Here is a 24,787-nt window from a genome sequence, read left to right as displayed (position 1 = left end):
TGAGAGGAAAGAACTGAAGATAAGAGGACACAATGATGCAGTGAGCACAGTGGGGGAAGCAAACCTACCTCACACTGCAGAACAAACTGCTTCCCTCCTTTGATCCTCAGTAGGATGCATTTCTTGTCCTTGATCTGTGTCTCCTCCACAGTCACTATCTGCTCCATTGTCAAAAGGTTTTGCTGTGGGGAGAGAGACCAATTAGTGAGCCCTTTTGAGAGAAACTTCTAATTCGTCATTGCAGACTGCATTACACTAAACTCATGCAGACTTTACATTCACATTAATCTATTGTCTAGGGATGCATCAATACCATTTTTTAGACTGAATATGAGTACAAGTATACATTCTTTTTTTTTTTGTTTTGTTTTTAGTACCCGCCAATACAGAGATCGATACCATACTGTTTAACCTATGCAGTAGTTACGTGTAAATGAGACAGTGGAAGTCTGGCGGGTATATGTCAAGGCGAACAGTTTCAAGTGACCAGTGTCTTTGTGTCTGGCTGCCAGTCAGTTAACACTTCTTTGCGTGAGCAGAGCCTCCTTCACTGCCAACTTCAGTCATTTGTTCATTAGTGTGGCAGCGTACACTCGGCTTAAGTCTCACTAATCGGGTGGTACAAGAATGTTGATAGTGAATTTTTGAGTATGAGTACGAAAGTACATGGTATCAGCCCGACAATTGATACCAGTATCTGTATCAATGCAACCCTAATAGTGATTACTTGTGTTGCCAGAAATTCTACAGGCTTATTGTTTTAACAAATTTGCTGTTTCTACTAAAACATTTGACTATTTTGGATGACAAAGCATATTTTTTTAAATCCTTGTGTTGGTCTACATTACCCTGAAAAAAAGTGATGCACTGAATCTATTTATTTCCAATTTCCACATGAATGACAAAATAATACAGCAAAACCGATTAGTCATTCATCAAAATAATTGGTATATAACTCGATAACATGGTTTTAAAACACATCATGATCAGTATCTTTTCATTAAATGGAAGGGTGCTGCCTAATTTCATGTGCTCTAACGTGCTAGAGATTGATGTTTGCTCACTTAGGCAGAATAAGAGTTGCCCAAAATGTATTCTGAACATGCTGGATACTGAACATGTAAGCTTCCATAAATAAATCTATCTATAGTCACTGTACTGACAAATACTATAGAAGAGAAAAAAAACGCCAAATTAGCCACCCTCCTAAATAACTAGGCAAAGTCAAACAACTTGAGAAGTTACCACAATTAGTGCTAGCTTATTAGCATCATTTAACAGGCTACTGCCTTGTGGAAAGAAGTGCAAATGTAGGCAACAGGTTAAAACTCAGACCGTACTGATGAATAAACTACAATAGGCTGAAAACTTACTACACCCTCACACAGGACAGGGAAAATTCTAGAACTGTTTGCACGGTCACATTCAATGTATGAAGAGAGGAAAAATTCACACATATAGTCACTAGAGGGAGGTGATCACAAAAATGCTGGAGCTTCCATTCACACAAGCATAATGACATACTATTTCTGGATCCAAGTGTGTGCACTGTGAGAATGTGGGGAGTTTTTCTCTTTTGTCTGCCATCAAAAGCAAATGGTAAAAGGTAACTACTTTCTGCAGCTCAAACTCATATCAGCTTTTACAGAGAAAAAAAAGACCACAGTTCATATACATCCTGCTCACTGTTAAAGGAAAACATGGATATACAACGTGTTAATGACCAAAAGTATTAGATCTAGATTTCAGGGAGATGCAGCAGGATGTCAGAATGATAATTTGATCTTAAACAACCAAACAAACAAAGAAAAACAACAAAAAAAACACTCCTACAAGCAGTGTCAGTAATATGCTTGTTAACACAAAACCTTACACAATGGGTCTGATAGGGCTGAATGATTCATTGTTTTGCATCAAAATTGCAAACTGAAAAATGTGCAATTTTCAAAGTGTGAGAGTTGTCCTAAATTTTAAGTAGGGAAATTAACCTTACAATACAAAACTTACAAACTGGCAAGTATGACATTAGAGTCACTGTTTAAGCCACAAGTCAGGGGGGAAAAAAATGTATGCACAGGTCTTTTTGCATTAGGGCCAGAAGCTTAATTTAAAGGAAATAATAACATATAACCTGTGTCAACTCTAATCCCAACACTCTTCTGACAGTTTATCTGCTATGTGCTAGTGGAGGGAAGAGGTTGGATAATCAATGATCTCCAAGGGCAGGGCTAGCAGCCCTCCACTTTGGCATAAACATTAGGTTTCAGATGCCATTTAACTTTCTCAAAAGCATGCTGACTACTGTAAACAAGGTCAGAAATGAACAAATGTATACAAAAGCACAAAATGAGAAGAGGAATTTTCTGACAGATGGTGAAAACCATACTGATGAACAGTAGTCAAGCCTGCACAACTCATTTCTTCTGAAATCACTAAAATCTGACTTATCCAACCCCCTTCTCCTCCCTGCACACACAAACGCTCAAAAGGAAGTCCCCCCTTTAAGATTAGAGAGAAACTAAATCCAGGTAGCTGGTGAAATCTCAACTTTTTATCTTAGTTACAGATCACTGCTGAAAAACACTGGCCCCTGGGAACCTGCAGTGACCTACTTCTCTGTAAATGACTGCTCAGTGGGCCCCATCTCCGGATGGGAAATGCTGGGTTTGCTAGAGAAGACAGGATTGCAGAAGTAAACATGGGATTTTAAACTGCTTAAGACTACTTCCACAGGTCTTCAGAGGTAAAATGCATAACTACAGGAACACAGTTAATAACTATGCAGGCCAAAGCATTTCCGGTATATGCTAATCTCTACAGCACTGTGATGCCCCGTCTCCTGCATTTCAATCATTCTCTCCACTTGCACCAAGGCAGTGTAATGAAATACAGAAGAACGGAAAGGGAGAGGAGGCATTAGACAGTACGCACTTACCTTAAGTCCATGTTTTTTAAAAGTTTTTATCCAAAGATCCTACAGAGTGAGGATAAATCGGTAACGAATATTTAAGAGCTCTCTCTGAGACATGTACACAGTCATGCCTTCACAGACAGAATAGTGCAGAAAGGCACACAGACTTACCCTAGACTCGCCTTCTCCTCTCCATTCTACACGGTTGGGGAACAAATAGAAGTATCGGCGCTGCCATTGAGTCAGGAAAGGGTTGCCTAGCTTCAGCATGTAGCCGTGCATGATGCAGTCTTTGCCCAATGCATAATCTAAGCAAAAGCAACATGACGGCTTAGTTAGTTGCCAACACCTATTATCATTGTAAAGGGGGAAAAAAATCTACACCGACATAAAACCTGAAAAACAGTAAACAAAAACAAAATTTCAAAACAAAACAAAAAAAGATGGTCTTAAAGTAAAACAATGATGTTCTCACATAAGGTCAATTCAAGCTCATTTTCAATAAATACTTCTCAAAAGGATTCATGCTAATGTGTCCTATGTGTCCTAGTCATGTGATTTTCACATTTTCCCCCAAAGCAAGAAGTACACAATCCTCTTAGCTTGTACCTTAAAATGTTTTTTTTTTCCTGTTTCTGTTTTTCACAATAAGATATAGAAAAATTAATGCTTATTCCCTCCCACCAGCAACTGCTACCTAATGTATTAATGATTCCTGTAGGGAACATACAGCTTGTGTTCCCCCTCCTTTTCAATCTTTAAGAGAGTGTGTCTGCATGCTAGTGAGACCCTCACCCTCCTCGTGGCCCTGCTGTTTGTTCTTCGCTCGCTTGCGTGCCTCAATCTTGTCTGTGTCACTGTTCACTGCCTCGTACACCGTCTCGGCCACCTCTTGCTGCCAGCGCTCTGAGATTACCAGAGGAAAGTTCTTATATAGCTCCTGATCACTGTCCAGTAGCTGAAAAGACAGAAGCAGACAAAGGTGAAGATGCCACAGAGTGAAAAAGAGAAAGAAAGTGTGAGTAAAGAAAAAAGCAAAGGGGAATGAGAAGTAGTAGCAGCAGTAGTAGTAATAATAATAATAATAATAATAATAATAATAAAGTAAACAACAGTAAAGAAAAGAACAAAGGGGAATGCGAAGTAGTAGCAGTAGTAAAAACAACAACAACAACAACAACATTATCTATAGAGCACTTTTCATACTAGTGGCAGCTCAAAGTGCTTTACAGACAGGTGATAAAGCTTACCAGTAATATAAGAAATTACGAGTAGTATATTATAAATTATATAAGACAATAACAGATCAAACAAAAAAATACAAAAGAGATATAGAATTTTAATTAAATGTTAATAGATATGTTTTTAAAAGTGTGCACTGAGCTTGGCTGTCTAATAAAAGGTGGAATTGAGTTGCACAGTTTAGAGCTCTGTAGTGTTAACAGATGACATTCAAAAGCTAGAATACTGTATCAACCAAATACTGTATCAACCATATACTGTATTGACTAGGCTATCTGCTAATATGCCACAGTATGTTACGCCCTGCTTTGCACAATCTGCATATTCTCAGTACCGTGTACTGCCTGTGTTCTGTTTTTGTATTTATTGTAAGGCTTTTGTATTTATTGCATTTGTCTTGTCTGCCCTGTGTATATTGTATTGTTTTGCACTTGTGTTCCTGTGTTGCACCATGGTCCTGGAGGAATGATGTTTCGTTTCACTGTGTACTTGCACATACCTGAAATGACAAAGTCTCTTGAACTATATAGAGGTGATGCTTCATACACTTCACTAATTAAATGAGAATGAGGAAAAAAGCTGTCAGGTGACCTGGATACACATGCCAGCTAAAAAGGCTGACGCTTACTCTGTCCGGGAAACCAAATGCACAGCTGAGATGAAAAAAGACACACGGGCCAGAGGTCAGCAGAGGACAGGCTATACTATGTTTGTGTGTGTACAAGCATGTGGAGAGGGAGAGAGAGAGAGACTGAGAAAGAGAGACAGAGAGAGAAAGCACACACCTCTGGTCATACAATCATCAACCATAAACAGTCCTGTGTTGCTAGGCATGTCTGCCACCCTCGCAAAGTGCGACAAACTAACTTTTGTTCCATCCAGACTTGGCTGGAGCTCTTAGGGGCATGCCTGAAACTTTCGTTTAACCGTAGGCAAGTGTAGAACAAAAGCTGACATTTTCTATGGCCCTCTCCCTGAGCAAAGAACATTCTTGTGGACACTCGAAGGCATACCAAATAGGCCACATGCTTGGAGGGTTATTGAACTGTAGCTATGTCCAGTTCTGAGTGAAGAGGCAGCCATTAATACATAAAGAAACTGAGTGGGCCACTGGTTTGAAGTACTTTTTGGTGTAGGCTTTTTACCTTTATGCCTTTGGTGTCCTCCTCATCAAAGGAGCCTATGTCGAAGGCGTCGGCAGCGTTGACTTCTCCCCGAGGAGGGATCAGCGGCGGAGAGTACTGCAACCAAACAACACAACAGAGTGGGACTTGCATATGGTCACTGAGCTTTTCAGCTCAGAAAAGACAAACAGGAAAAATAAATGCATACAAGACACACATGAACCCCATCAGTCACTGTAGACGTGTAGCTTTACCTTCTGGAGATAAACCTGCTGCCAGTCGATTCCTTTGAAGAACAGATGTTCCTTCACTTCTTGAGCCCTACAGGGTGCATAAATGAGAAGAAAAAGACAGAGGAAGAAAGAAATAAGAACGGGGGGGGGGGACCCACCAGGCACCACCTCTAACCACCAGGTGTCAGTGCTTCAGTGAGTGATAACTGCCTACATTCAAGTATATTCACACCATAAAATACAAGGGCTTTCCAGCAAGTTCTGGCTGAACACAACTTTGTGTATAAGACTGCACAATAAAACCATGTTTGGTCCATGCAAGGGATGCTAGGTATCAAAAACAAACATTATGTTTGATTATTCATGTGAACGAATTGACTAATAACCGATGAACCGACTTGTAAGTGTGAAGAGCTGTCACAATAAAATGGTAGTGTTCTGACAAACTAAGGTACTGTTCCCTGCTAAATTAACACCACAAAAAAATGTGGCTCTTCATTAAAGGCTGCACGTAATTTAGTTACAGTAAGCAATGACTAAGCAATATAATGTTATAGCTCTGGCTGCAACATCATTTAAATGGCTTAACTTTTTCACACGCTAGTTCACCAGACAAGCTATGTGTGAACAGGTTTCCAGGACAAGTGGCATATTATTATTATTATTATTATTATTACTATTATTACTACTACTTTTCCAAGCGAAAACCATGTTTACAAAATGAGTTGTATTTTAGTCTAATCACCCAGTTCTGTGTAGTTAATTAGCTAATGTTTTCATGACTGAGCCACAAAATCTTCAACAGTCTTTAAAGTAGCTGCTAAATACTTCTTACAAACAGGGATGAACTGCGTGTCCTAAAGGAGTACTTCAGTTTGTTAGATCACCAGCATGGAGAGAAAGCTACGGTTTACTAAAAGGCTGAAGTTGGCTTTCTATTTCCCAGTTTCTTATTAAAATTTTCCATTTCACCTTAAACGGTGCAGCAGTTACATTCTGGAGATTATAGAAAACTAACTTCAGTTGCGTCCATTTACTCAGTGTTTTGCTGCTTCGACATGTTTTCTTTCTGGTGGTTGAAGGTAACAATGTTATTCCATTGAAAGTTAGGTCAGACTTAGCTATGTGATTATATGTACTTCATCCTTTATTTTAAGAAAATGGTCCTAGGCCTTGTTCTTTTCTTTTGCTATCTGCTCACATAAGCACAATACAAAGGAATTGCTGCCATCTTCAGGTTATGTCATTAACTCACTTTGGGTCATGTTGGACTTTTGGACAAAATTTGACAAAATTGAAAAACTGGCAACGGAAACACTTGTTAAATTTTTTTTTTTATGGTCAAAATTATCAACAATATTGAATGAAACTACTTCTGAGACAGTTAATCATCAATATGTGATGTGATCTTGGGGAAAACAAACAAACAAAAACAGCCTGGGGTCAGGCGAACTTACCCTCGACCTTGGCAGCCCAACCTCTTTGCCACATCTCTTTGTAACAATCCTTCCAACAGAGACTTAAGTTCAGGGGAAAAAGAATCTGGCAACTCCACATTCTAAAAGGAGAGAAAAGAACAAAAGTAGTGCCAGTCCTTTACACCAAGGCTAAACCTGCTAAGCATTACAGTCAGTATCACTGACTATAATTCTTAATCAGTGACTATCATTCTTTAATAAGGAATCCTGTACTGGAATTTGAAATACTTCTTATTTTTTTCCCCCAACCAATGGTTACGGGGGCACCATTAAACAGGCCTGTGTGTCCTCCAAGGTCACCATGTTTGGTAAAGGTTAGAGGAGACAGGGTGCCAAGTTGCAGCACCCTGGCAAGCTCCTTTCTTAAGGATGCTCTGACATTGAGTACTAACCTGGACTACTGCTCATCCTTTTTAATATACAGTGCTAGGGATTATTTGTCAAGCCCAATGTTAAGAAAAACTAGACAACAGTGAATTTTACAAGACGACTTATCACAAAACCTTGTTTATGGATGTTTTGAAACCATGCTGCTCTGGCATGTGGCAGCAATTTGGATGGAAGATTCTCTTTGGAATATATTGCAGTTCAGTGCCAGTGTTTCAATTCCGACATGAGAGCATATCTGTAACACTAGTGGGACAAGCCTTGTGGGAGTTGAAAAAGCCTCTGGGTACAGCTTCCATCTTTACATTTTAACCAAAAACAGTGATTAACTGGTGTAGGATAACAAAGCTACTGAACCACAGAGCAACAAGGATATCTATGCAATCAACCTCAGTGGTTTTGAGGTTTCCCCAACAAAAGGTATTTTTGCCTGCTAGGGAAAAATCATTTAGAGGAGAATTCAGCAGGAATCTTGGACAGGACAGGTGGCATTCCACCTGTGCATCTTTCCTGTAGGATTGCTGCACAGCTCACAATGCTGGCCTACAACTAGTCTTCTTGTCCAATTAAAGATAACCCCTATAAAAGGCCCTGGACGGCTGAACGTAAGATTAGTGTAAAAAAACATTTGCTGACAAGCCCTCCCCAGTTCAGTACAGGTCAGATAACAGTGAGTGTGACAAACTGTAAAATGCAAAGCGAGGATGCAAATTCAAGTGGCTGTTTCCCTTTCTGCTGTGCATAAAGGTATAAATGAACGTGTGTTTTAATAAGGATATGTTCCAACTGCTCTTCCAAAGAAGGCACTAAACTCTACCTTCAATTTATAGCAACACAATGAAGTTCACACACACACACGTATATATATATATATATATATATATATATATATATATATATATATATATATATATATATACACATAAATATATATACATAAATATATATATATATATATATATATATACATATATATATATACACACATACATATACATATATATATATATATATATATATATACACACACACACACCTCATAAAAAAGACATAAATAAATAAATACATAAATAAAAAACACAACAACAACAACAACCAACAACAACAGCTTACCATTGTAAGCGTCATGCGGTCAATCTCATGTTTATCTTTGGTCTTGTGCTGCCGGAATGGACTGTGCCTGAGACAAGAGGTGCCAAACTTCATGTTACTGAACACAGAGCTGCCTCAACAGAGGCCAAGCACACAAGTGCAGAGAGGACAGTTGTATATGAAACTTCAGTGGTAGGTGATGGTTAAAGACAACCTCAGCAATACACATGGCTGTAACTAGCTATGAGGACATAGAGGTCCAGACCTCGGTAGTTTCAGCAGGATATTTTTTTTCCCCCACTTTTGCCCGTTCATGAGATGAAATGTAGAAACAGCGCCCTTATGATAACGTGGTAGTCTACACATAGTACCCAAACGGGGACAGAATATTTATTATGCCGCATTTTTCATGATAATGAAATTGGATTTTTTTTTTCTGTGAGTGCCGTCACTTTTGTTATGGCCAATCTAAATCTGCCAGGCTCCACCTTACTTTTCTCAACACTCCAATCACTGCTTAGCAAACACTGTGGCCATAATGTTCGTAACAAGCGTTAGGACTCTTCCTTGAAAGTTTCGGAAGGGTTTTATGAGATTCAGTATAGAAAAAGCGACATAAGTTAACTACCCAATGAGCTGTGACTGATTCTCAGCTGACCCTAGAACAGCTGTGGCTTGGCCATAGGCTTGACTGCCACTCTGTTTATCTCTGTACAAGATGCTACACTGCCCCAAGTACCAGAGTAACTGATTTCCTGAGATGTTCAGGTATGCAGCACACATGCTATAGGCCAAGATATGATACCGCAATGGCAAAAATGTAGCTAGCTAAAAGTTTATAAGAGCAAGTAACACATTAAGATTGTAAAATGCATAGCCTGTATTTTATTTTTTGTTTGGACTGCTCATAATGTTGCTGGCTAAATCAGCAATATTAGTGATTAGATGAGAAATTAAAGCTGTAATGTGTTACCTACTCATAATAATGTACTACAACCTGCATAAGAAAGTTCACTGTTAACCAGCATATTAATGGTATAGTATCATGTAGCTAACATTATTAAGAAATCAGCAGGTACATTCAGCTGTATTTTGTGCCATTAACCATATGAGTAGCTACCTTTTCCGTTAGCTGGGGTTCAGTACAGATAGCCTTTTATAACTTACGTTTAATGTGTGCTTTTCCAGTAATCAGTGAGGACAGAGATGCAAAAGAAAGAAGCAGAGAGAGAGAGAGAGAGAGAGAGAGAGAGAGAGAGAGAGAGAGAGAGAGAGAGAGAGAAAGAAAGAGAGAGAGAGAAAGAAAGAGAGAAAGAAAGAAAGAGAGAAAGAAAGAGAGAAAGAAAGAAAGAAAGAAAAAAAGACAGACAGACAGAGAGAGTATATGAAATAAAACCAATTAGAAACTATAACACCTGTTTTCTGCCTTCCACCCAATGACCAGTGGGATGGCCTCCCACGACCCAGAAGGATAAACGGCTTAAAAAATGTTTTTTTGTGCGTGTGTGTGAGTGTGAAACCATCACTTCAGTTAGTGTAGGTTTTAACAAGTTTTTTAGCTAATTCTGAAAATAAACATTTAAACAAAGTTATATGCTTAATTAAATAAACTTAAACAGGATAACTCAAGTCAAGTCAGTTTATGTAAGAATAATAGCAGTTTACAGAAGAATGGAGGAATGGCGAAGGAACAAATGAAAGAAAAAGGTGCATTAAGAGTTCTGGATGGGTAAAAAAGAGCAATGATTTAGTTAAAAAGAAAAAAAAAAACCTAATACTAATATTCGGCAGTTAGTTCATTCACTATGAGATGTAGGTTACATTGCTTCAAAATAGACCTCACTAAAATTTTGATCCTAGTTACAGCCCTGGCAATACACAGTAGCTGTAAGTGTGCTATAAATTTACTCATGACCTCTTCCAAACGGAAAAATGTAGGCACTGTGGTAATCTATTAGAAGTCAAAATGTTTTGTCTTTTGCTGACACCTTTCTGCTCTGACATTAGTCTCACATCTGCTTGAAGTATATATTCTATCTCTCTCTCAATGAAGAGACACGTCAGCCTCCTCACCCAATGCATGCAATTCGCTCTCCCCTGCCTCCCATCCTAGCAACCGCTGCTTTCAACAACCCCCTCTCCCTCCCCCACCCACTCCCTCACTCTCCTCTGTGATGTCTGTGAGCTGACCTCCTGGGTTGAGACCCCTGACATTTAAACTTCACTCTCCACATCAAACAGGTATGAGACAGAGAGTGAAACATGGGGGGAAGGGGGAAGAGAGAGAGAGAGAGAGAGAGAGAGAGAGAGAGAGAGAGAGAGAGAGAGAGAGAGAGAGAGAGAGAGAGAGAGAGAGAGAGAGAGAGAGAGAGAGAGAAATGTAGCAAAGACAAGAGACATGGCATGGTAAAGTATTCATGAGCAGTCCAGTCTGCTACACATAGTAGGAGCACAAGGAGTTGGTGGGCTCTTACCCTCGCAGAAGTTTAAACAGCATGCAGCCCAGAGAGAACCAGTCAGCGCTGCTGTCATATGCTGTCCCTTTCTGCAGGACCTCTGGTGCCATGTAGCCATGGGTACCCCTGCAAAAGCAACAGTTTCACTTTACTGTTACACCACCCATCCCCTAGTGGTAGATAAAACCACCAACAAACACCTGATGCAAAGGTTCACCTTGTTTTGTCCTGACAAATGATATAAAATAATAAAATAATAAAAAAAAATAATAAAACTCCTGGACCACATTCAAAAAGGCACAAAAAATATTCAGTTTTATACACTGTATCCCATATGATTGTTTATTGATCACCAATGTCCAACCTGACCTATTTGTTCTGCCCATCCTAAACCCACCTTACTTCTAGGTCAACTAGCAACCAAACCGGCCATGGCTGAGATTAGGACAGTAGTCAGCCTTCAGACAGTTTATCAGCATTATCAGCACAAACACACATACTTTATTACATAAGCAAAAGCAAGCAGGAAGACAGGCTAGACAAAGTTAGCAACAGCAACACTCACAAAATCTGATCAGTATCTTAGGTGTCTAATTGTCTAATACAATTAATCTGTATTCAGTGCACTCCTACTTAATAGAGATTCATTTACATCTAAATTATAATTAGCATAGGTCTTCAACTATAAAGAACACACTTTAAGAGCTACTCACACACTGGCGTGTGGTTTCTTCTTGGAGAAATCGCAGGCCAAGCCCAAATCAGAGATGCGAACATGGCCATGCTCATCTAAGAGGATGTTGGCAGGCTAAGGAGGAAAAATAAAAAAAAAAGGAAGAGATGAGAAGATCTAGGAGAAGAGCAGAAAACGGGTTGAAGAAGAACAGAAAAACGCTGCCTCTAGTATGACCTCAAAACAAGACACTTCTGATGAAGTATCTTAAACAGAAACACAACATTCAGAAACACAGCACCAGTTTCTCACAGCTTTTTATTTAAGCTGTGCGGTATGCCTAAAGTACGGTTTTGCTTGCCCCTCAGGTTATTTTTTATAATGATTTACTGTTCTTCCTTTCATTTAAAATATCCCTGTGCATCTACCACATGTGACCTTGATTTGTAAATGGTTAGCACTTCATGTAAGGAACAAACACCCTGTCAAATCACATGGCTGTTTCAGATTTTTTTCTATTAAAGAACATTGCTGACTGTTGTAGCTGAAAGCATGATGCTGTGTTGGACCAAAAATTATCCAAAATGAACACACACAAGTGCTAACACCTCATTTGATTTGGGTAGCTACATGTGAGCTGGACTCAAAATTAGATTTTCAGTTAACCCCTTAAATGGCCAGCGCCCACCAGAGGGTCCAAGGTTTTATTAACACACTTGTATAACCCAATAATAGCTCTGCCAGTTTGCATTATGGTCCTTGGAGTTCTGAATAATAAGCATGAGTATGTAATAAGCGTGAGATTTTAAGGGGTTAAATACTTGAGGTAGTACTTAAAATGAAAATGCTTTTGTGCACCAGTGTTTTTTCCAGTCATCAGATATTAAATACACGGTTTGGGATCCAGTTGATCTGGACAACACAGAACCAAAATAATGTCTGCTGACATTCTCTGTTCTATGACAATAAACAGTGCAGATTCTTTCAGTGCAATGCAGACCCACCTGAAATGGAACATTTTTAAAGGAGGAAGAACAATATATGCAAACTTTGCTTTTAAGCAAAATGTTGCTGGTCAAATAGATCACTATCCACCATATATTACTTATAAACTTGGTACAATACAAACTATGTAATATTCAAATTTCTTTGATCACTGTTTTACGTTAGATTTCAACTTTTGATAATCAAACACAGATTTTGGCATAAAGTGTCTTCTGTTTGTCAGGTGGCAGACAGCTATCAAGAGGTTTTAAGTACAAAACATATTCTTGAGCAAAAGCTACATGAACACAGTTCCCCTTACCTTGAGGTCTCTGTAGACAACAAATCGATTATGCATGTGCTCCAAGCCCAAGATAATCTCTGCTGCATAGAAGCGCATTTCTTTCTCACTAAAGACTCCATGCTGGGAGAGATGATAATGAAGATCCCCACCTAAAACAGTAGATTATATTTTTTTGCATTATTTAAACTTCATTTGTCAAAACAGATCGCCATATACCTTCGGTATACAAATATCAGAACATCAAACAGTGGACAAGTGGCTAATTCTCTGCACTATTTCTTAACTTAATGTCACTATGCTAATGAAGTTTCAGTAAACATTTTCTGAAAGTCAAACTAAAGATTTTAATGAATGATTAATTAAACTGAGAGGTCACAGAAGCAGCACACAAGAAACAAGATTAATTCATGGTTCAGCATTGAAACGCTGCCTACCAAGTATTTTGAGCAAAAGCTAATTGTTTTGACATGCTGAGAGCATTCTAGGAATCCTCAGAACAAGCACTACCTTAATCCACATTCATTGTAAAGATAGTTTCAGAGATTTTAAAAAGGCACACCAAGTCAGAGGGTCAGAGCAGCAGTGTTAATTAAAACAAGAGTGAATGTGCATGTGAAGACTAGAAAAAACCTGCCCTCTGTACAGGCCTGCATGATGTTACATAGGAGGCCTGAGATTAGTGCCTTTATTAGTGTAATCCTATTGGGAAGTGGCGTCCTGGTTAGGGGGATCTGAGGAGCAGAGCAGTACTGGGCATGAGAGACACTGCGCAGAGAGTAAAATGAAGAAGCTCTTACCATTCATCAAGTCCAGGATGAAACACAGCTTATCGGGGGTGTGGAAGGCGTATGTCATGCACACAATAAACGGACAGTCCTGGAGAGAGTGAGAGCAACACACACAAGTCACCAAAAAAAAAAACAACATTCAGACTTTTGTAACTAGCTGTTGATACAAACAATGTGTTATATTTCGTGGTATTCTCACTGCACTACAACTGAGCACTTCTAGTGAGTCTATACTGTAGCATATAAGGCTACTAAAACGTTTGTTCCTTATTCATTACTGTGAAATTAGCCTTATCAATACTACAAAAAAGAAATGTGCAGAATGACAATGAACCTTCAACTACACACTGAACGCTTTATTATGTGCTATGAGCATGCTGCCTAATTAAAGATGTTCTTTGGGTGTTTAAATGAGTTTGTGCATTAAGACGTTTTCACAAACAAAGAAATTAGCAACAAATTATGCAGATCAATCCTTAACCAAGCCACACCATGGGATGACTAATGCATTTTCAATATACTGCAAGCTGTAATATACTGATACAGCCATACTTCAGGAGATTATGTCTGTAAACACCTCACTCACCCCTGTGCTGACCAATGACAGCATGATTCTCTCATTGAGTGCCAGGGTCTCACCCTGCTTCATCTTAATCCGCTTCTTATCCAAACACTTCATGGCATACCTGACAGACATAAACCAGTTCACCAAGGTAAGAATATCCATTTTTACAAGCTATTCAATCTCTTTAAAAAGTCTTCCCAAATTCAAGGTTCATTCTGTGAACTCACATTTTCCCTGTGTCTGCCTTCCTGCAGCCGTACACTTCTCCAAAGCCCCCTCTACCAATGATCCGATGAACGCTAAAATCGTTCATTGTTAACTAGTCAAGAATACAAGGCATATTTTAAAACAAATTACTGAGGAAAACAAAGGCTAACAAAATCCTGGTTCAAACTGCAATAACAGTGAGCTGCAGTTGTTGGGTCTAGATATCAATGCCTGCAACAAATACATAAACAAACTTGCTGAATTAAACATTAGAAATTTGACAAAAAAGGTAAACATTGTTTCCTTAAATTTAAAAGCTTCCTACTTGCCAGGTTACATGCCTGAGCTACTCATATCATTCTTCTAATCTTGCATAGACACTCAAGATAAAACTCACGTGAATATTTAGCTCTACGTTCTTCCACTGGCAGAAACGAGTGAACTTATCGCTGTGCGGCAGAGATACAGGTTGGATTGTTAGACAAACCAGTGATAAGGCAACAGGACAAACTAGCTTTCACAACATATAGATAAACAAAAGAAAACTGAAGAACAGCATGTTGTGCAAATCACACAGTCGCACCTTTCTATGAACTTCTGAAATATCTTCCCACGCAGACTGTCACAGATTTCCACAATGTACGGCTAAGGAGTGAAAAGAAACACAAATCATATGTGGAGCCCCTGTAAAATGCCTAGAAAGGTGGGTTGTCGGCATCCTCATACACTGATACAGTCAGGATGTCCACAAGCACTGGAGATGTTATCATTAAGCAGTTGTCATTATAAAAGTCATAATAAACATATTACAAAAATGAATGAATTCCCATAAAGCAGTGCTTACAAATAGCTCTATTTGCCATCTGTGCTTTGGTAAATGTGTCAAAACGCACATGCAACTTTCTCCTTTATAGGCCTTCTTTATTGTATTTTTCTTAATTTCTTAATTTAAATCTTAATTTTTAAAACAGAGTTTCACCACAACCATTTTTCTGGATATTTATTTTATTATATATTTATTTTAATACTGATTTATATTTTTTTTTCTGGATAGTTATTAAATACAGAAATAGTCAAACACTATTACCATTAAATGTTAGATATACATCAAAATTCCTATTTTTACAAAACCTCCTAGGACACTTGCAATATGCCTGATCAACACTTCAATGTACTCTACTTGGGGAAACTCAAAATGACACTACTAAATACAAATTCACTATTTAGTGAAAAAGTTAAAATGACAAGAGTGCTATACAACAAGGCCTACAAGTATACAATAATAAATCTAGTGTAATTTTTTATCAGATTTGAAGAGGAAAATAACAGTTATCTCTACAGTTGAAGACCTGATCATGCCAACCATGTTGCTGATTTACAATCCTACCTGCACAATGTAGCAAGCTAGCTTTTAATTGCCGTCTCTCACCTGAAAAAGGGATGGAGGCACCTGTTTCTTAGCCAGGTGAGATTGGACATGGTCCACTGCGGTCTTAGAGAAGGGCTGCAAGACACACAAAAGCAAACAAATACACACACGCAAGCTGAGAGTCATAAACCTGGAACACAAGCCGTCGTGTTCGCAGTAAATATTAAGTATCTACATTGATTTCCTTTGCTTCCCTCGGCTGAACTTCTATGTTATGGTGTTATCCAAATATATGACAAAAAAAATATGATGTAATCTTAGTGACTTTAGACCCTGTGTGCCATTGTGATGGTCAGTAATGGGGCATGTAACTGCAAGCCCTTTTCTAAACGTAGAAAAAGACTACATTTAAATGGTGCCTGGGCTAATTAAGCAGGCCAGAAAGGTATGTGGCTTAAAACAAGTTATTTGCACCAACACAAATACTGATTTATTTTAATGGATTGTGCTTTTGGGAGCGATGCTATGTTCTTACATGCGAACATGACAGGAGCTCCTTCATTATGTAGCCGTCGTAAATCTGCCGGCTGCGACTTAGCCTCTCTTCCTCTGAATCCAGCTTCTCGTACTCTTTAATCTGAGAAGACAAAATGAGATTGCAGTAATCTGAAATACAATCACATGCTCTTTAATCTGACATACAGTTGACAACTTCCCACTGAAGGATAAAACATTCCACTGTAATAGTCATCAGGCTGTGTTTTCTTTCTAAAACCATTGTAGTCTGGCAAGAGGTGCACAGTAGCTAGTTGAACGGGAACTGTGCAGAAAGACCATCAACTCCTGATTAAGTGAAAAGAAAAGAGAGAAATCTAGTCTGTCAGGAAATATCAAAGCTGGTCTTACCTCTTCGTAGAACTTCAGCTGGGGAACTGCCTCATCTATCTCGTTCATACAGAAATCCTTGAACAGGAGGAACCCTGAAAAAATAAAGGCACGTGACCACATTCAAGCATTTCATGTTTAAAAGGATGCCCTTATAAAGAACATAAAGGTGAAAGAAAATTGTGTTGCACAGTCCTAAAAGTAAAACGTCATGCAATGTATGGCACCTTACCTTTGACAAACAACAGTCTTTAGGAATGAACTGCCAAATACATCAATGGCATCGATCATGCCAATGCAAACAAAAAATGACCACGACATTTAACAGTGGACTGCTCAGACAATAAACTGCACCCTCGTGACTATAAATTGCACAATGCACAATGTTTCCTCTGTTTCCAGAGGAATGGGTCTTGTCAATTTAACATTCTAACTGAAAGCATAAAGAACAATGAACAATATAGAACAATGTTCTCAATCAAAGTCAAAATCAAAGTCCATCTATAGTAATTTATTGAACAATAAAACAAAGGGATTTCTAGCTTGCACCATGACAAAAATTACGATTTCAATTATTTTGAACAATACAATAGCGTACAGAGCCACAACAGTTGTCGGGGGAAAAGGACTTGCTACGTTGCTCGCTCGAGGGATGTGTCATAACGCTGACTTTCAAATGGAATACCTGAAATCGCACTAACTGGAACCTTTAATGAGCTTCCAAAGCTTGATTTCTGATTATTGTAAGTTCAACCACACAGGTCTGTGGAAATCCCAATGGTTTTATGTAAAGTTATGTAATGGCATGACATTTTCACTTTGTGTACTCCTCCCTTATTTCAGAGTGAGGGTAAGGGCATAGGACAACCAATGAACACTGTAAATGAACGCCGTGGACGACAACAGCGACCAAACCTGCGGGCAATAGATTAGACGCTGTTGAGAGGATTAGCCTTAATCAGAAGCGAGACACTACTCATCTATTTCAGCAATCCTCCATCAGACAGCTGCCTTGACCTTTCACTTCACCAGTTCTGCTAAAGGCTGGCCCCGTTCTCTTCCTCAAAGTTCTGACCACAGCGCTTTAACAGCACTCCAACCTAACTGCCAAATGTTTGCTCTTGAGCGTAACATTTGCAGAAGTCACAAGCTCTTAAAGAACCTCAGTGTTCATGTCGCCGTGATGTGGTGCTTTGCTTGCAAGAAGGAAGGAGTGGAGGAAAGAGGGGAGGGTGAGGGGAAAAAAAAGGATCAAAACAGCCAGCAAAGATGAGCCTTATTGTTCCCATAGCAACAATAATGGGCCCCACTTGGCAGGATAGTAGAGAAAAGGGAAATGCAACAGCTAGAATACTGCTGCAAATATCATGGCTGAATTGGCCTATTTCACATGCAGCATAATTTTTTTTTCTTTATTAAAAATGGCAAAAAAACAATATGTCAAGGGGTCAAACAAGGATAGCACAGTATGTGGTGTTAATAGAGTGCTTACTGATGTAGCTTATGGGCTACAATGATCACAAGAGGAAGAGGGCTTCAAAATGTGGTGACGGGGGCTGGGCTTAGCGGTTGGCGTGACACGTCCATTGTAATGGAGAGATTAAAGGGGAGAGCGCGGTTTCCCTGTCTGGTGTCGTTGCATGCTGCCTGAGGTATTAGCACAAGCTGATTGCTGCTGTTAAAATAGGTGGATAACTCAAGCACTAATTGGATCACTATAGAATAATCTCACAGGGGATAAAAACCGACACCGCTCACCCTTCAGGCGCGCGCACGCGCACACACACACACACACACAAAAACAACAAATATGGCACATTTTACCACTAATCTCCACTGCTTCTGCTTTCCTCATTCACCCATCATTTTCAACCGAAATGCACATACTGTAATAACTGGTGCATTCATCCCTTCTCTAAATGAGCACCATAAAGGTGACATTCTTCCCTTCCAGCATTAGAAACAACAAAGGTTCCAAAGTTTTCAATTCTAGCTAAATTGTTTTCAACAGGAAATAGAACTAATCAATGGCCTACTTCTATACTCAAATAGTTCACAGGTAGAAAAGGCTATATGTATAGGCTAAATGGATAGAATTGTCTATTTTAAGGCTATTTTAATTTCGATCTTTAGTTTTATTTTTTGCGTCTACTTATGCTACTGTCATGCAGGTGCCAGGAGGGGACTCTCACAGCAATTTCACAAGTTAACAAGTGGTTTGAATAACTGGAGTTTGGGACTATTTTACAGTGGAAACTGAAGACTTTTAACATGTGTGTACTAACTGTTTGAGCCATCAGTCTTTCATCAAAGAACGGTGAAACTAGGTGCACGTAAAATGTAAGCACATTTGTCCACTCGTGAGTCGTGCCGGGGTAAAAACAGCATTTGTTTGATGTCAAACGGAATGAAACTTAGTGTTCAAAGAAATCAACTTTATTCATTCAGAATTCAGTGCATCTAAGAAATGAGGACTCAGGTTATATCGAATATGGACCTGCTGAACAGATAATTAGAAGCTGGCTGTCATGGTTTTAAGGAATGTTCTACGATTCGGAAGCCTCTCCCACTCGCTGCTAATCATTTTCTGGTGCTATGTTAACTCTTCGGCAGCTTGAGTCAGTGGCTCATACTGTTAAGGCTTAAGACGCACTGCCTGATCAGAAACACCTTCCCTTGTCGAAGAGAGGGATGGTACTCTAGAAAAATGACCTCTCAGTTGCAAAAGTGCTGTTTGATTCTGTCGCTCTCCATATTTTCTGGTAGCTAACATACGCTAGCTCTAAAAACACAGCAGCCCAGCCCACCCGGTTTCCCTCGTAGCCCCAGCTCCAAACCCGTACATCACTGCAGTGCCCCTCCCAGCGAGCCCCTCCCATTTCTGAGCATTTTTCAAAGTTGAGCCAAGGGTGGAGTTAGCTGAAAGTAGTGGGGTGTAGTTACTCTTTAAAGAGCCGTGCCATGCCATTTCTCATATTAAAAAAGGCATTAACACTAACAGTGCATTTAAAGCCAAGAGAAGAGTGAGATACTTCGAGGTAAATTAAAGGACTCTTAAATTGTTGTGCTTTCATGATGTTTTCACATTAGTAAAGTGGTTTTCACATAAGTCACAAAAGATCCGTTTCAAGACTCCGCCACCAAAAATGAAGTGATCATCAGCATTTTGAAGTAAATTATTAGATTGAATCAGTCAAATTGGATTGTAAGTTAATATTAAACACAATATAAAATTGCTAATTTAAAAACAGGTCAAAAATACATCACTTGAGTGCTCTTATTCCCATCCAAAAATAAAAGGTATTTTACTGTAATCAATAACTAACTGTAAAATTTTACCTGAATTTGATTAGTATTATTAATTTTATATTACTCAAGTGTGCACTGTATTGGATCAGGATGGACTGAGAGTGAGTATTTGATCAGGATATCCCTGTCAATTGCAAATTGTGAAAATAATTCACATTTTTACTTTCCCATGCTCAAAAAGATCTTTTAACATCTGATCACTAAATTGCCTACATCATTCCCAAATATGAACCTAAATCAGTTTATTGTTGTAAATAATTATACTGGGATTTTTATTGCATTCACATTAGTGCTGTTAACAATGCCAATTTTCATTTTTTTGAGGTTGCAAGCCTAGTTTGATGTTGCAAACCTAGACTAAGCAACATTTTTTTTACACATGGCGGGAACTAAACACAGAACAACGGAACATGCTTATGCTGACCATAAAGGAACGACCAAGGATTTGTATGTAACTATTAGCAAATATTGAAGCACTGACAAAAATATCTACCTGTTGTCAAAACAGTAAAAAGGTGTTGTGTGCTGTACTCCATTTCTCAAAGTCTGTTTTGCATTCAAAGAACATAAATGCCTTAAAATGTTGAGATATGCCACCCATTTAAGCAAAAACAAGTACAAATGTTTTATTATGTTAGCAGAACTACTAATATATTAATAGTTGATATCAGGTATGCTGGTTACAATGTGTCATAAAATGCAGCTGTTGTTGGTCTATCTGTGGTCTATCTGAAATGGTCTATTACTCAATAAAACATCAATCCAATGGTAGGGCACTGGTTTAAAGGAAGCTGGAAAATTGTAAGATCAGCAGATGATTCTATGTTACACACTACAACACAGGTACCAAGGCACAAAAAAAAAATGCACAGTTAGGCATCTTCACGCAAATAGGGACATTTCTGAATTGTGACTGTTTTGTAGTAGTCTGAAATCAATCAACTGACATTCACTGAAATTATTAAAGTTGGTATGTACTTAACATTTCCATGTCTATGTGTCAGCACTACAGGAAAAAGAAAAAAAAAACTCCATACAGTATAATATCAATATTTAATGTAGTATCACTATTTTATAATAAATAAATCCAAACTTAAGCTGGATACCAACAACACAAATTCAAGCAATTATTAATAATAAATAACACTATCTCCCAATTTGAAAACATTCCACCGTACAGAATTATGCATTAACATAGGAAAAGAAATTCCCATTTCCCCGCTACTCCATATCTTCCCTGCTCTTCTCTTTCCCTTCTCCGTTATCTCTCTGGAACTCATCTCCTCTCAGGCCGAGGCCTATCCCTACTCTAGTTTTCTTCACTTCCGGGCCACTACTGTACATAGAGCTGTCTGTTTACTGTGAGGATCATATTTCAGGCACGCTAAATACAGCAAGATTATTGGTTGTGTGTGTGCATGTGTGTGTGGTTTTGGGGGCAGGGGGGATGTGGTGGGTGTTGCATTAAGGGGGTAGTGAGTTCTGATAAAAGATATAAAATGTAATGTCAAGCATGACCACATGGTAACATATGCCTGACGTTGCCAGGCTATCACAAATATCTGGAGTTACAGGCAGGGATGCACAAAAGCCCTTTGTTTTTATTAGGACTTGGAGATTTTTGAGGGTTAAAGGAAATACTGAAAAGTTGAGAGAGAGGCTTCTGGGGCAAACATATTGAACAGGGCAGCAACACTATGACAAAGCTTACATCACCGTATTAAAGGATTAACCTTAATCCAGCTTTGAATTCGTCAAATTGTGTGTTCTTCTCATGATTAGATGGTTCACATTCAGGAAAATGTAAGAACCTGACAACCTCGAACATATGCCTCCACTTCAAAAGTATAGCAAAGATTTCACAACAGATCTTAAAGCAATCTTGAAATGTGAAGAAACAAGAAATGCAATACACAAATGATGTTACTTTTCATTTGCGATATGTAGAAAATGTGCAAATCTTAAAGGCAAAACCTTCATTACATTGTTGCGACACTGCTTGATCATCTGTACTAAAAAACATCAGCAGGCATTTGTTTAAACATTATATGCTGAATTTGTAACGGCAAACCATCTTTTCACTGCAGTGCTTTCAATGTAGCACAACTAAAGGCAATTCCTGTATGACACCCCCTCTCCCAACCCTTCTGGTGTCAAGCTTATAGAATTATATTCTGCAAAATATAAGCCAAAACTAAATAAAATAATAGCAATTACGAATATGACAAGTGATTTAAAAAATTTTAAACGCTAGTATATACACACACCCATATATTCTGTGTATTAACGGCGCAGTCTGGGAATTTTTCTTTGCACCTTTCAACAGATGAAATCTTACTAAAGTGGCCACTATTCATGATAGTGCCTCATTATTCCCACTGCAATATCATGCTGTAATGTTTTGTGCAGTTTTACTGCAGTGCAACTCAGAACACTATGATAGAGATGTTTAGACTACAAAGTTTACTACAGTAGCTTTGCTGAAAAAAGGCCCAGTCTCACAATGGTTGGGATAAACAAAATGAAGCACACTGTTCAAACAAAAAAGTGTACCAAACGTTTTAGAATGGCAATAGTGAAAAACAAAGCCAATAATTAGTATTAAATTTCAAACGTGGTCTGTTCAGTGACCATTCTCATAGATTATTTATGCATTAATCATACACATACACCATTGTTTACAGTTTCTGGTACTAAAATCTGATTGGCTGATGTAAAATAGTAACACCTATGACCACCTCACAATGACCCCTGCAATACTGTGCCAAGTGCTGTGAACTGACTTATTCTGCTTGCATAGACCACTGAGTGTATTCACAGGTGAGGTAAGTACTTGGTATTGTTTAACTGAGGGGTTTAAAATGTATTTTCGGACAGGAGACAGCAGATTAAACAGGCTAAACCACTTTTCCATTAATATTCAGTGTTTGAACACTTTACAGAATAATTTACTGTAACAATACGATATAAAATGTAAAGAATATGATATTTACAAGCTTTAAATGTCTGTTTTTGGTCAGCTCTGCCTTAAATAGTATTAAACAAAGTGGGAAAATGACTGTTTGGCACTGTTAACTTGAGGCTACCGCTACAGGAAATCACACAGTGGCACTAGAATCACCACAGTTGTAATTTTGTAAGAAAAAAAACTACTTAAAAGAAAATCAAAAGTGAGTCTTCTTAAAAGAATGGAGGGTATAATAAAAGTGAATGGTGGACACTACTAACCCATGGAAGACTGGCTCTCTGTGAGCCTTTCACTCAATTACAGAATTAAAAAAAAGGCTTGCAGAAAGCATGCAGATGCACCTACTTCCTTCATCGTCCATGCGTTTACACGCTTAGCTTTTTTTATGCTCTATGACCTCAGACTATAAATGTAAATCAATCTACTAGGCCAGTGTTAATTCTGTTCAGATACGGTTCTTCCACAAAGATTTGTCTCTTGAATTTATCCAGCTTTAAGTAACATCAAAAGACTAATTGAAGCGAACCACCAGAGAAAAGATACCACAAAGATTTTTTTTTTCATTCCTTGACTACTCTGTTAATGACTGATATGATGTGAGTGTTATGTTAGTTTATTGCTATTCTGTGATGCTCTCTCACTAGCTGTTTTTGATGCATAATACACAGCTTGACCTTTTGCTCCCCAGTGCTAGAGAATAAATGGCAGCCCACTGCATGTTCCTGTCAACAGCTTCTGATTCTGCAGAGCTTGGCCGCCACTCAGCAATGCAGCATGTGCCTGTTTCTCGACGCCTGTTGAACTGATTCATCTAATGTAGTCATGCTTAAGAGTGGTGGGCCATCTCGCCAGCCAGGCAGCAATGAGCAACAGCACACTGGAACAGAAGCGCTGGTGCTAAGTATTTGTACACCACTTTTTAATACGATTTAGAACTCCAGCACCCACTCTCAGATCGGCCAGTGTGAAACGGTCTTGAGACAATCAGCAATGCTCACCATCTAAGTCTGTTCTCTCATGCTCTCTGTAACTTTGTCTTCTTTCTCCTTCACACGTTCTCAGTTACAGCCAGCGCTGGGAGATTGATATTGAAACCGTGCAAGGGGAAGTGTGTGTATGAGGCCGAGTAAAACAGAGAGGGAGGGATTGTGTGGGTAGGAGTGATGAAAATCAGACCCAAAATAAACTGACACTGTTTGCTGAGACTGCGTTGCGTGTGTGCACGCTCGTGTTTCGAGTTGTGTCCTCTCTTCTGTGTCTTCCTTTCATGATGTGAATACAGTATTAACAGCCACCCTCGCTGTGTTGAACAGTGATATCTTAACCCTGTGCGTAGACAGCAAGTTTTTCTTCATAATGAAGAGTGAACATTTCCCTGTCTAAAGGCAGTTGGCTACAGGGTAATTTAGTTCCTTGTTATGAGCATGTTCTCATTGAGTGCGTAGGCGGTGGATTGTGCCTGTGTGTGTGTTGGCCTGTGGGGTGCACTCATGCTTTTTTTTATGTGGTGGGTGGTGTTCTCAGGCATTCTTATATTGACTGCATTTAAAATGGATGATAAAATTGACAAAATTGGGCATTAAGGATAGGCAACATATGTTGTTATCTATATCATGATTAAATTATAGCTATTACTGAGAAAAGGAAACATATAAAAAAGAAGAAAATCTGCAAAGCAAACAAAGAACTGCTGATTTTCTCAGGACAATGGGCTAGCCACCCCACACCCTGGTTCAGACCTCAAAATCATTGAATGTGTTTAGGTTGCTTGGATCGTGAGAAGCAGAAAATGCAACCAACTCCTAAGACAGG

The 24,787-nt window shown here is 38.8% G+C and overlaps 1 protein-coding gene across 1 annotated transcript in view; it reads right to left on the bottom strand.

Annotated features, from left to right (window-relative positions):
- The window catches only part of grk3 (G protein-coupled receptor kinase 3), a 53,498-nt gene that overhangs the window by 1,613 nt on the left and 27,098 nt on the right, over nt 1-24,787 (bottom strand). The window contains exons 3-20 of the mRNA XM_036595472.1: nt 16,720-16,793; nt 16,349-16,450; nt 15,874-15,948; nt 15,028-15,089; nt 14,842-14,893; nt 14,465-14,556; nt 14,259-14,358; nt 13,682-13,760; nt 12,903-13,033; nt 11,637-11,731; nt 10,942-11,049; nt 8,489-8,555; nt 6,968-7,068; nt 5,532-5,598; nt 5,299-5,394; nt 3,707-3,869; nt 3,083-3,219; nt 69-182 (exon numbers count right to left, since the gene is read on the bottom strand). Of these exons, the coding sequence (XP_036451365.1) occupies nt 69-182; nt 3,083-3,219; nt 3,707-3,869; nt 5,299-5,394; nt 5,532-5,598; nt 6,968-7,068; nt 8,489-8,555; nt 10,942-11,049; nt 11,637-11,731; nt 12,903-13,033; nt 13,682-13,760; nt 14,259-14,358; nt 14,465-14,556; nt 14,842-14,893; nt 15,028-15,089; nt 15,874-15,948; nt 16,349-16,450; nt 16,720-16,793 (1,715 nt within the window). The remainder of the gene's footprint in view (nt 1-68; nt 183-3,082; nt 3,220-3,706; nt 3,870-5,298; nt 5,395-5,531; nt 5,599-6,967; nt 7,069-8,488; nt 8,556-10,941; nt 11,050-11,636; nt 11,732-12,902; nt 13,034-13,681; nt 13,761-14,258; nt 14,359-14,464; nt 14,557-14,841; nt 14,894-15,027; nt 15,090-15,873; nt 15,949-16,348; nt 16,451-16,719; nt 16,794-24,787) is intronic.

This window comes from Colossoma macropomum, unplaced genomic scaffold (genome assembly GCF_904425465.1).
Source record: "Colossoma macropomum unplaced genomic scaffold, Colossoma_macropomum, whole genome shotgun sequence".
In the NCBI taxonomy this organism is placed as follows: Eukaryota; Metazoa; Chordata; class Actinopteri; order Characiformes; family Serrasalmidae; genus Colossoma; species Colossoma macropomum.
Note: the sequence above shows the minus strand (reverse complement) of the source record. Positions and strands in the feature narration are given on the sequence as shown.